The sequence below is a fragment of the Cicer arietinum genome, chromosome 4, assembly GCF_000331145.2.
Source record: "Cicer arietinum cultivar CDC Frontier isolate Library 1 chromosome 4, Cicar.CDCFrontier_v2.0, whole genome shotgun sequence".
In the NCBI taxonomy this organism is placed as follows: domain Eukaryota; kingdom Viridiplantae; phylum Streptophyta; class Magnoliopsida; order Fabales; family Fabaceae; genus Cicer; species Cicer arietinum.
In genome coordinates this window covers 41,138,201-41,151,203 of record NC_021163.2, presented here as the reverse complement: position 1 = coordinate 41,151,203, position 13,003 = coordinate 41,138,201, and the positions used below count along the sequence as shown (strand labels likewise).

Genomic DNA, 13,003 nt, shown 5'->3' with positions numbered 1-13,003 from the left:
GTAATGGTTCTTTAAGTTTTTTTTGAGTTGCACATGTTGAATTCAAATCTTAAGTTTAACATTTTTGGCTAAAATAAAAAATCATGGCTTATGCAAGACTTGAACCTTTAAGTTTCTATAAAGGAATTTTCCATTGATCATGTCCAACATATTGTATTTTAAATACTACTTGAGACTATAATATGTATACATATATTTGATATTTGATAAAAAAATGAAAATTTTGGGGTGCCATGGCACCTACTCGCCCAAAACCAAGATCCACTCCTTCTCTCACTTAATGGTTGGACTTTTTCACTCTCATTATGAATACTCTATTACACATATCTACCTTTGGGTTCTACTAATTATTTTTTCGTTACTTATGGTAACAACATTTAATTGTCCCTTGGGGTTAGGTTCAGGCTGCACCAGAAAATACACTAGAAGATCTAGAGGAAGAGACAACTTGTTGAGCCACTTGGGTAGTTTGTGTTTCCAACATTTTATTGTGTGTGACCATTGAATCTATATTAGATACTAATTGCCTAAGAGATTCATTCATTAACTGGTTTTGATTGATAAACACCTCATTATGTTTGGTTTGAGTAAGTACAAAATTTTCTTGCAAATTTTCCAACTTGAACTCTTGGTCCTTGGAAACCGGGAGGTCTAACTTTGGATGATTCCTCCAACTTTATTTGGATGATTCCTCCAACTTTGATTGTACATATTAGAAAAAGTATCATCTCTTTGAGGATTGTTAAGATAATTAACTTGCTCATTACCCGCCCCACCATTAGCAAACATCCGACTTGGAATTCAACATCCATAAAACCAAAAATACCATAAATTTCAAAAGGTGAAACAGTTAGTGTGACATCATTTACATTTCACTTTTCAAAAATTTTAAACAATGCATTTACCTTAGAAACAATATGATCTAAAGTATCCACTACATTCAAGCCGCCTTTCTTTTGAGGAGATCGGTCATTTGACCATTCAGTAGGGATTTTGCGCCATGTCTTCAATAAGAGCATATGATTCTTCTATGTTCTTGTTCATCAATGCTCCTCATGCAACAACATCTATTGTCATTCTTGTAGGGTATGAGAATCCATTGTAGAATGTATGGATAATTAATCATTTTTCCAGTCGATGACGAGGGCACAGTTCAACATCTCCTTGAAATGCTCCATAGCTTCATAAAGTGATTCTCCATCTTTTTGACAAAAACATGTGATTTGGTTTAATTAATTGTGCAATTATGCTTTGGGGAAAATATTTAGCAAGGACTGTTTTCTTTAAATGGTCCTATATGGTAATGGATTCATAAGAAAATGAATGTAGCCAAGTCTAAAATGTATGGACAATTAGCCATCTCTCCAGCCCATGATGAAGGCACAATCTCAACATCTTTTTGAAGCCCTCCCAAGATTCATAGAGCGATTCTCCTTCCTTTTGAGAAAAACTTGTGATTTGATTTTTCAATTGTTAAGTTTTGCTTGGTGGAAAATATCTAACAAGGAATGCTTGCTTTTACTGATCCCATGTGGTAATGGATTCAGAAGACAATGAATGTAGCCAAGCTCTAGCTCTACCCCTTAATGAAAAAGGGAAAAGTCTTAGTCTAATGGCATCACTAGTCACTCCATTCATTTTCAAAGTGTCACAATACTATAAAAAAAAAATAGACAAATGGAGGTTTTGATCTTCTGTTAGAATACTGGAGAATTGGTTTTGTTGTACCATGGACACCAACGAAAGTTTTATTTCAAAATTGTTTGTCTCTACCATTAAGTGCGCAATACTCAAATGTGGTCCCATAGATTGGGAGAGGCATACTCTTTCAAGGTTCTATTTTCAGTCATTGTTTTTTTTCTTGTTCAGAAATTATTTGCTATCTTCTTCTCCTATGAAAAAATCTTTCTATCTCAGATATTGGTTCAATAAGATTCCAAGATTTTGAATTTTTCGTACTCTAAGAAAGAGAACAATTAGTATTAGGAAAATTAAAAGAAGTTTTGATCTAATTTGTATAGAGAAAGAGAATTAATATCAATATCAAAACCCTTATAGCGGCGCTAAAAACTTGATAAGCCCACAAGTGTATGGTATTATCACATGGTAAAAATTATCGTTCCTACAAGGATATTATTATGAGTACCAATATTTATTTACTATGATGATTAGATAAAACGAAGATTGTTGATAAAATAAAATTTGATTAAAATTTATAATAAAGTTAAAGCCTTAGGATTGTAGTTTTTCACAATGATAGATACAGTAAAACTAATATTCTCTAAGTCATAAATGATATACTCTTAAAAATTAGATGAACAACTATAACCAGTGTCTTATTTCAAAGAGCAAAAATGTATTTTAAACTTAATAATCAATCAATTTTCATGATTGATGTATTAGCAAAATCCATTAAGAGGAGCTATCTTTCATGATTTCAAAAGAACCAAATCTAAATTCATGATTTAGTTCTCCTGTCCAATCTTAGGGGTCATATATCAAATTCTACTTTTCAATACTTTGTTTCATATTCAAGTACAATCATGATTCTCTTATGATTGGATTAAAAGATCAATACCCATGACAAAAAGAAGGAAATAGAAATAGTTAGAGATCCAACATTGTTAATCCTACAATCCAAAGACAGAGGAAATCTATTCACTCGTGATCTTAGTAGATTCAAATCTAAAATATAAAGACATTGAAAATATAAAGGAATAGATAAAATAAGAAAAATGAATATTATTAAAGCTAGAAAACGGCGAAGAGAACTATAAAAACAAAGACAAGAGTAACAAAAGAGTTTGTGAGTAGGAATTTGTGTAAAATGAGTATTTTTGTCCTTTATATAGCCGTATGTGTCTTCATGGACTTTAATTACAGAAATCCATCTGAATTTCACAGAAGAAAAACAGTTTAGCAGCAGAAATTGAGGAGATTACGATCGTAATGGCCATTATGGCCAGGTCGTAATCTTTATTGTATTGTACTTCATCCAAAAATGGCGGATTCGTTTGGATTGGAAAATGTTCATTTTTTCTCGTTCATCCACTATAATTGTAATGAGAATTACGGGTAGGCCATAAGTCCTATTAGATATCACTTTTTTATTTCATCTTCTTGATCGAGATAGACAATGACTACACCACTTTACTTCACGATTTTTATCACAGCTGCTTTGCAACCAAAATATTCACTTATTCCTTCACTTATCCTAGAAATCAAAACAAAACAAAAAGGTCATGAAATAGAATTAAAACTAGATTTAAAATATCATATTATCCTATCAAACATAATTATAAAGACAAATAAATTCTAGATCACCATTGTGATACAAAGTCACCTAAGATTCTAAATTTGTTAGTAGGATAAGTAAGAAATAAAATCATATATCAAACCAAGTTATAACTCTTAATTAGGAAGATAAAAACAATTTTACGGTCTTAGTCGATTTAAAACAAGAACAATAAATGTTAGAGGGAAAACATTACAATATAATTATTTTTCTAGTTCTAACACTTTTTCTTAATATATTATATTCAATTAAACTTTGCTTTTGCCTTTGCCTTTGCCTTTTTTTCTTTCTTTCTTTTCTCTCTTCTTTTAAACTTTGACAACTTTAGTACCAACGTTTATTTTCCAAGATGTCATTGTATGATCTTGCAAGCCAAATCTTTATAAGAGATAGGCCTTTATAGCTGGGATACATACTACTTTGAAGTAATTCTTATAACTAGGGTCATCTTATACTTTTCTTTTATTGAATGACATCATCTTTAGATGTAGACATTGAAGTGTAGACATTATATGAGATTTCTTGTTGAACCAACTATCTCCTCGTCTTCACTAACCTAGTGATGTTGATTTCCCTCGAGCATTTTATCATCAGATGCTAATAATGATATGATCATTATCAAATGAGTTATGCTTCTTTTGAATATGTTTTACTAAACGTATTCCCTTCACACTCAAAGTAATCGTACACAGATAAATTTTTCTAATGTTTATATATTATGTTATCATCAAAACACTAGAGTAACATTGTATGATAATCATGTCTATTTAAATACTAATTAGTTCCTTCATTCAAAGTTATCCATTTATAAATGCACCACGTCTCTTTAAATACTAACATGTTCTTTCTTTCAAAGTTGAACACTTTGATTCATTCTTCATTATCCATTCTTTCAATAACACAATCAAGATTAAACACTTTTATTAATTCCTTTTCGTGTGCGATTGTGATTTTGAGTGAAAACATTAAATGTGAGGTATCCATTGTATCAAATGATTGTTCCATAGGTGAGCTGATTATGTTTTAATTTGTTGCATTGTATAAGGACTAAAAATAAGGATCTTCTTAATACTTAATTTGATGATTACTTTAGGGTGATTCTTTCTTGCAAGTTTGAAGGGATTGTTTTATCTTGAAGATAGTAGTTTATATTGTTCTTAAAAGGTTTTCAAGAAATTTAGTTTTTGAGTGATTATGGAAGAAATATTGTTATAAAGGTTTGTAAACTATTGCTAACAATTCTTATAAACATTTGTATTATAATATAGGAAGAAACTCAAACTTTTGGAGGCAATTGAATTTGTTTTCTATTTTTCATATAGAAACTTGCACTAAGAAATTTTTTATTTTTGAACCATATTCATGATATTCATTGTGTTGTTAAAAAAGAGTTTAAGAAATAGTTTTTGAAAAGATTCAAAGTATCATGAATTATGTTTAGAGTGAGTTTTCCGTTTGCTAGAGCTTTTCTATCAAGTTAGTTACATTCTCTTCAAGTTGATATTAATTATATGTAAGTATATTGATTGAATCAATAGCGACTCAATAATTTAAGATCTTCTTATTTGGAGTGTCTAAATATTAATTAATTATTGAAATTAGAGTTCATTGGGTATGTATTGTCAATCTATACAGTTTTATACTAGCAGTTAACATGAGTCATTGTCAATCTTTACAGTTTTATACTAGCAGTTAACATGAGTCATTGATTGTATAATTTTTTATTGATGAAAGTTATAATCATATGAAGAAATAATAAAATCAATCATTCATATTAACTAATAGTGTAAAATTAATTGACACTCTCAATGCATGCATATATAGTCTTTTTCTCTTGCGATTATTCTACATTTTTTTGCGCAAAATTTCCAATATGAATAGATTTGTTAATTACATTTTTACTAAATATCTATTTAGAAATCATCTCGTCTAACATATATGATTTTTAAATTTATAGATATTTAATTATAAAGGATTAAAAAAATATTAATTTTAAATGTCGCTTTAATCTCTTGCCTTATCACCCATTCACATGACTTTTGGAAAATCTCATTATCCACATAAGTAAATTAACTCTATTAATGTCACAATATCACAATGTACATCAAACTAAAATGACTGATATTCTTTAAAAAGAAATGTATTTGGATTTTACCTATTTATTTTGGGCAGGAAGGTTCTACACTTTTAGACGGATTTGGATTACACTTTTGGATACATTTAGATTTTCAAAGTGAATAAAGTATAAAATAAAAAAATAAAGAGTTATATTATAACAAATGATTAATAATGATGTATTTATTTACAATCTCTATTTTTAATTTTCTTATTCAATCACTGATATTATTCGCTTTTCAAAAAAGTTATATTTAATCACTATAGATAAGTCAGATTTCTTTTAGATAACAAAATAATTCTCACTTTCTTATTTTAAATATCTCATTTATATTTTTTTATTACAATTTTTTTTAGTTTTACATTATTAGTATATATTAATTACTTTTTTTCTATCAATATATTTTTATTTTTTATATTTCAAGTCATTCAACACTTTCGAGTACATACAACTTATTTCATAGCTGAAATCAGTAAAATAATTTTTTTCTTTTTAAAACAACGCACATAGAGAGTCCAACAACATTTTCTCATCCATATTGCAAACCTTGTGCCAACAGAAGAAGACACGCATACACCAATCACTAGAAGTCTCTACAAAAGTAAAAGCGAAAACAAAAACCCCGATCCATTCCCACCGAACCCCAAAACAAATCAATGGCTGCCGCAGCACCGCCACCACCACCGACGGAACCCTCCACAAAGATGCCAGAAACCGCCCTACCACGTCACCCAGTTTTCACACGCATCCGCTTAGGTACTCCTTCCGACGTTCCCTACATCCACAAGCTAATGTATCAAATGGCCGTCTTCGAACGCCTCACTCACCAATTCTCCGCCACCGAATCTTCTTACTCCTCCACCCTCTTCACTCCCACAAACCAACCCTTTCAATCCATCACCATCTTCATCCTTGAAGTTTCCCCCAACCCTTTCACCGATACCCATTTCGACAACAACCCTTTCTACAAACCCTCCACAAAAGTTGTGAACTTGGACCTCCCAATCGATGACCCAGAGAAAGAATTGTTTAGAACACAGCATGGAAATGAAGTTTTCGTTGCTGGGTTTGTGTTGTTTTTCCCTAACTATTCAACATTTTTGGGGAAACACGGGTTCTATGTTGAGGATCTGTTTGTGAGAGAGTGTTATAGGAGGAAAGGGTTTGGGAGGATGTTACTTACGGCAGTTGCGAAACAGGCTGTGAAAATGGGGTATGGAAGAGTGGAATGGACTGTGCTTGATTGGAATCTTAATGCTATTAATTTTTATGAGGATATGGGTGCTAATGTCCTGCAGGATTGGAGACTTTGCAGACTCACTGGGGATAATTTGGAGTCTTATGGAGCTACTGATTAAAATTATAAGGTTTTCTTTCTTTCTTTAGGAGAAAGAATTTGGGTTTGGAATTTGACAACATTTTATTGTCTTTTGTTTTAATTTGAGTTTCGACTTTGCTATGTTGTTTTACTGATGCAAACTACTTATCATTGTAATTGGATGATGCTGTTCTTATTAAGCTTCTCCTTTTTTTAGTAAAAGTATGTTATTGGTTTATAATATGAAAAGTTGGTTAATCGTTGTTATTATGGGTTAAATGTAAAGCTACTACGCAAGTGTTGTGTTTTTTATTTATCTTAGAGGAGCATTGGTAACAGAGTGAGCCTTCGATTCAAATGTTCTTATGTTATAGACATGTAGACTGAAGAGTTAGTCGCCTCAAATCTGCATAGTTTCTTCCCTACCAATTTAGATTGAAAGATTTTTTTTCATATTAAAGGGTTGATTAACACATGATGAAGGTGCATTTGTATGTGAGTTTTAAGTTTTAATTTTTTTGTTGAAACGATGGTTAATGTAGTTAATTGGCTTCTCGAACCTCCCATGATAGATTGGATGCATCTTCAGGATTCTTTTTGGCTTTACCATGAACAATAAATAATTTTTAAAACAAAGCGCTTCCAGGTGTCTCTTTGCTTCTGATTTCGTGGCTTTTTGTTCTCAAACAGCGGTTCATGGGCAGGATATTGATGTGTTGCCTATTGACTATATTCTATTACAACTAAATCCTAAACTTATTGAATTTGTTTATGGACAAGTGGAGGCAGTCTTTTAAACAGTTACCAACGTTAGTTCGGCTTACAAGCCGAGGTGGGATAAAGCATAAGGAAGCAGCCAACTCGTAGATGAAGATTGTTGCTTTTGTATTCCTTAACAAATTTTGTCACTTGTCTCTTTGGTCATCCAAAATGTTCCGTTTTTGTTCGGAAGTCATATTCATAGTGGTGATGGCGGATCGGTAGAAGAAATTACTTCAGATGGTGGTGCTTGGCTGGAAAGTGTGATAGGAATCAACGCTAAAGATCCGATGGTGGGGTGGTAGTTGCAATAAGAGGCTTATATAGCTAACAAAGAAGTGATATTAGGTTTGAGCCTGATTTAGAGTGCACTAAAGTTGAGTCCGGGTCTAGCACAGTTGTCCCCAAGTCGATTGCTTATATTAATATGAGTGGTCGGTCCACTTGTAATCATGGTTGTCTTTCGGGTGTTAACCTACAAGATTGGTTGAAACCCACAATATTTATGTATATACATGAGAGGTGATAAACGTAGTGATGTGTTTTGACCTGTGTCATGTTCTCGTTGGATGCATGATTTTAAAAGTTGTCATTTGATGTTCATTTAAGTTCCTTGAATATTTTGACCATGGTGTGATCTTTTGGTATTCATTTATGTTCCTTGAATGTTTTGACTCTCGTGTGATCTTCTTCAGTTATATTTTTATTGACCATAATGTGATCTTTTATTTATTACTTGTTTTGCATGCTTGTCTTGATTGTTGTATGGCCGTTTAATTTGAGTTAATTAGTTCGTTCAATTCGCCGTGGTCATTTGACATGATGTCATCATCGTGAGTCTTGATTTTCCCCTTTTGGATAGAGTATTATGCGAAGGTTTTACTTGCACATTTTCATTCATTAATCCCATGATATGGGTACATTCTTTACACTCGTTTTGTGAACTTCAAGGATTACATCTAGTATATTGTAATAATATATATATATATATATAAAGTTCATTGTCATATAGTGGTCAAACACAATATATATGATATGTCTATGTTAACAATGTGTCAAGCAAACAAATAAAATAGGAGAGTCGTTGTAACTTTTGGTCATTCATACTGATTCAATTTCTCTAATTTATATTCTAGAGAAAAAGAGACAATCAAAATAATAAAAATAAAAATTTTTATCTATAAAAAAAACAAAGAAAATTTAAGTATCAACATCTATCTCTTCATCTTGTGCTTCAAAATATTGAAATTCTTCATTGGTATCACCATCATTCATCTATAAAACAAAAAAAATATATTCAATAAGTAAAATCATGAGTAAATGACAAAATGTTAAAGTCTATAAATGTGATTGTAAAGTCAAACCAGGACACATGTATGTGAGAGCAATACATAACCATTTTCAGATGAATCATTTTAAATGTAAAGTAGATTTCAAAACAAAGAGAGCATTTTCAACACACTACAAGCAAAATCAATGTTATTATCTTTATTCATTGATAAAGTAACAACTATTTCTAACAGACAACTATTTCTAAAAGTACTGATTCAAACATAAGTTAGTAGCAATCAACATCAACATATAGAAGTAGAATGACATATATATAAATATAACAATAGCAATTTATAAAAGTAATATAGTTCTAACACTATTATTTCTAACAGTACCTATATCTAACAGTAAATAAAGCTAATATCATTATAGTTCTAACAATACAATTTCTAAAAGTACAATTTCTAATAGTAATATAGTTCTAACAGTATTATAAATATAGTTCTAACAATAATATTTCTAAGCATAATACAATTCAGTCTTACTTCATTATTATTAGGAGCATGTGTTGATGTAGAAGAACATAGAGTACTTTTAGTACATAACAAAAAGTAGTCTTTTCCTTTGCAGTCATGGAAAAACATGATTTTGCGAGCACTATCTTTTTACCTTAATCTACCTCCTCAGAGTGAAGTTTCTTTCTAATGCCCGTGTTTTGTAAATCTAAATGAGCTTTTTCATGATCTTTTGTCTTTCCTGGGATATCCAACAAAGTTCCAATTATATTATCAAATATGTTTTTCTCTATGTGCATTACATCAAGATTATGAGGTAAAATATTGTACTTCCAATATGGCAACTCAAAAATAGATTTTTTTCTTCCATGGACCATCATTACATTTCTTTTGCATCTTACCAAATGCATTGTTAATGTCCTCTAACAATCCAAGATATCTTCCCCTGTAAACAATTCTGGTGGTGGCCTATTTTCTGTCCTCCCACTGAAATTCCTTGCATTTGATCTATATTTATGATCCATAAGCAAACAATCACGATGATCCATATAACACATTTTTCGACTATGCTTCAAATAGGTCGAATTAGTATTATAATTACAACCAAGCCATGCAAGTTTCTCTTTTGTACTCCACCCACTTAACATAACATACCCATAAAAGTCACTAAAAGTCCACAAGAGAGTTGCTCGCATTTGGAATGTTTGCTTTAGTGATGCATCATATGTTTCTACTGCCAAATCACATTACACCTTTAACTCTTCAATCAACCGTTGAAGGTACACATCAATATTATTCCCTAGCGTTTGTGGTCCAGGTATTAATAAAGACAACATAGAATACTCAGCCTTCATGCAACATCAAGGTGGAAAGTTATATGGTATTAATAACACAGACCAAATACTATGAGACACATTCATAGTTCTAAAGGGATTAAATCCGTCGCTGGACAATCCAAGTCTTATATTACGTGAGTCTAAAGAAAAGTCTCAACTTCCTATCTTTCGAACGCTTTTCTTCATGCTACCTTAATGAGCTAGCCGTCTTTGAACACATTAACAACCTTTGAAGTCTAGGAATCAAGGGAAAATGTCTTAATATTTTAGCTGAAAACTTTATAAGATTCATGACTTTTTCCAACTTGATGGTTTCCTTCAACAATTTCCTTCCAACGTGGAGCACCGCAAACATGGCAAGATTTTTCATTATCGTAATATTTCCAATAGATCCTGCAATCATAGGGAAAGCATCGATCTTTTTATAATCAAGCTCTAATTCCATTATCATCCCTTTAGTTTTATTGAACGTATCAGGGATGTTCAATGAAGGTATAGCTTCTTTCAACAATTCTAAGAGAGCATTAAATGATTCATTTCTCCCACCATACAGACACTTCAATAAATATAGGCAAATTGTGAACGATAATTTTGAGAAGTTTTTGCAACTCGAAGATAACTCTTGTTTGACTTCTTCGACTAGATTATAAAACTTTTTTGCATCTTTGTTGAGGCATTCATTAAATTCAGATTCTTCTTGTATAACATCTCTAAATCTTTCAAAAAGTAGTTCATCAATTTGATCCTCTTCATCATTCACATGATCATCATTAAGATCATTGGGTTTCTTTCTCTCTTCACCATAATGAACCCAAAAATCATATCCTTTTTGAATTCCTAATGCTATTAAATAATTTCAAATGGATGTTAGTATGTGTTCGATCAAAATCTAGATGCGCCCAAAGAGGCCCTTATGCTATTCAATTTTTTATTAAAGATTTTACGATAGATAATTTATCATCATCTCCTCCAAAATTCCTTTTATTATTTATAAATGTTTTTACAATTGTTTTGAAAATAACCCTTTAATTTGATTTTTTCTTAAAACATGACATAGACTGAGTAACTTACTAATATACTACTATTAGTATGGTGTTCGATAACAATATTATATCATCATGTGTGGACACAGAAAACAAACAACAATATAAAAATTGTAGTTCAAGGAGGGTATATATTATTATATCATCATGAGCAAAATTGTAGTTCGAGGAGGGTATATAATATACCTTTCGTATCACGTTCCAAGCAAAATACCTTAGAGATCAATAGTTAATTTCAATCTTTTATGAATGCTTCTATCAAAGTCTCTATAAAACTCAATCTGAAAAGAAAAAAAAAAGGAAAGCAAAAATTGATATGTAATAGTGATGAATTGATATGTAATATAATTAATAAATTCATGACGCTGCCAAACCAGTGATGTGGTGAATTGATATGTTATGTAATATAATTACTAAGTTCATGATACTGTCAATCTGAAATAAGGTATATATAGAGTGCTTTTAATAAGTTCATGATGTTGTACTCAAAGATACAATAATAAACATGTTTGAGTAACAATATAATAATATGGACTTAAAAAGAACTATAGCAGTTCAAGCAGCAGCAAATTATCAGTGCAAAGAAATTACAAAAAGGATTCATCTTCACAAAAATATAATAAATATAAAATCAGGCCTTTGATGTTGAATCATATACTAGTATTACCATAGACTATAAATCCACAAAAAAAAGTTACAAACAATGCAATTTAAGATTCTCAAATCTAATCAGACAAAAATTTCAAATTCCTTTAATAAATTTAGCACCCATAAAAATTTATGACTTCATGTAATACTGTTCAGAAATTCTTCAAATTTTTAGGCCAAAGCAATTCAAAATCTCCAAACTTCCATTCTATAAACTCTCTTTATCTCTTTGATATAATGCACTTCGTTAAGATAACAACCAATTCACATCGAGGAATGATCAAAGAAAACTCAACCACTACAAGATAACTTCATGGTGAAATGCATATGATCAATTCGTTAAGATCAAAGCTAGAATTTCTGCATAATCACCTTCCAAGCCAATAATTTGATTCATTTCACGGAATCTAAATGCCTTTAACGAACATAGGTGAAGGAGAATCAAATTACCGCACTACGCCAAAAATGACATTTTATAGCGCGTCTTTTATAGCGCTTATTAAATCCAAGCGCTGTTGTATGATATTTTAAAAATAACGGAGGATACAACAACGCTTTTTTGACAAGCGTTGTAAAAAAAGCGCTTTAAAAGACTTTGATTTCACATAATTAAATGACCTATTAGAGTACTTTTTGGAAAAGCGCTGTAAAAAGGTTTTTTTAAAAAAAATAAGGAGGTCTTTTACAGCGCTTTTGGACAAGCTCTTTAAAAAGTCTGTAAAAAAGCGCTGTAATAGACTTTCAAAAAATAAAATAAGGAGGTCTTTTACAGCGCTCTTTAAAAAAGCGCTGTAATAGGCTTTTAAAAAATAAAATAAGGAGGTCTTTTATAGCGCTCTTTAAAAAAACGCTGTAATAGGCTTTTAAAAGTAAAAGGCTTAATTGCAATTTTAGTCTTCCTATTTTAGCGGAATCGCGAAAGTAGTCTCCCCATTTTGTTTCTCCCCAATTTTGGTCCCTCCAACAGAATTTTGGTCCAAAACTTGATAAAATTTCATTTTTTTTGCATTTATTTAAGGCACATCATGCCTCAAGATCTCATTTGCAACAATTGTACCTGAAATATATGATCATAAATGGTGTAGTAGGGCTTTAAAAAATGAAATTTCATCAAATTTTGGACTAAAATTCTGTTTGGGAACCAAAACTGGGGATAAACAAAATGTGGGGACTACTTTCGCGATTCAGCTAAAATAGAGGG

The 13,003-nt window shown here is 31.0% G+C and overlaps 1 protein-coding gene and 2 non-coding genes across 3 annotated transcripts; all 3 read left to right on the top strand.

Annotated features, from left to right (window-relative positions):
- The first annotated feature begins 1,132 nt into the window (after nucleotides 1-1,132).
- On the top strand, nucleotides 1,133-1,238 carry LOC113784399 (small nucleolar RNA R71). Its single transcript, XR_003470449.1, has one exon. It is a non-coding gene; the product is annotated as a small nucleolar RNA R71 (small nucleolar RNA).
- A 128-nt stretch (nucleotides 1,239-1,366) lies between these two features.
- LOC113784400 (small nucleolar RNA R71) lies at nucleotides 1,367-1,472 on the top strand. The gene has a single exon (XR_003470450.1). It is a non-coding gene; the product is annotated as a small nucleolar RNA R71 (small nucleolar RNA).
- A 4,453-nt stretch (nucleotides 1,473-5,925) lies between these two features.
- LOC101489926 (L-ornithine N5-acetyltransferase NATA1-like) lies at nucleotides 5,926-7,067 on the top strand. The gene has a single exon (XM_027330549.2). The coding sequence runs from the start codon at nucleotides 6,068-6,070 to the stop codon at nucleotides 6,767-6,769; it is 702 nt and encodes a 233-aa protein (XP_027186350.1). The 5' UTR covers nucleotides 5,926-6,067; the 3' UTR covers nucleotides 6,770-7,067.
- Nucleotides 7,068-13,003: the final 5,936 nt, after the last annotated feature.

What these genes read in the sequence shown, in the direction of transcription:
- LOC101489926 (XM_027330549.2), top strand. Translation starts at nt 6,068, where the DNA reads ATGGCTGCCGCAGCACCGCCACCACCACCGACGGAACCCTCCACAAAG.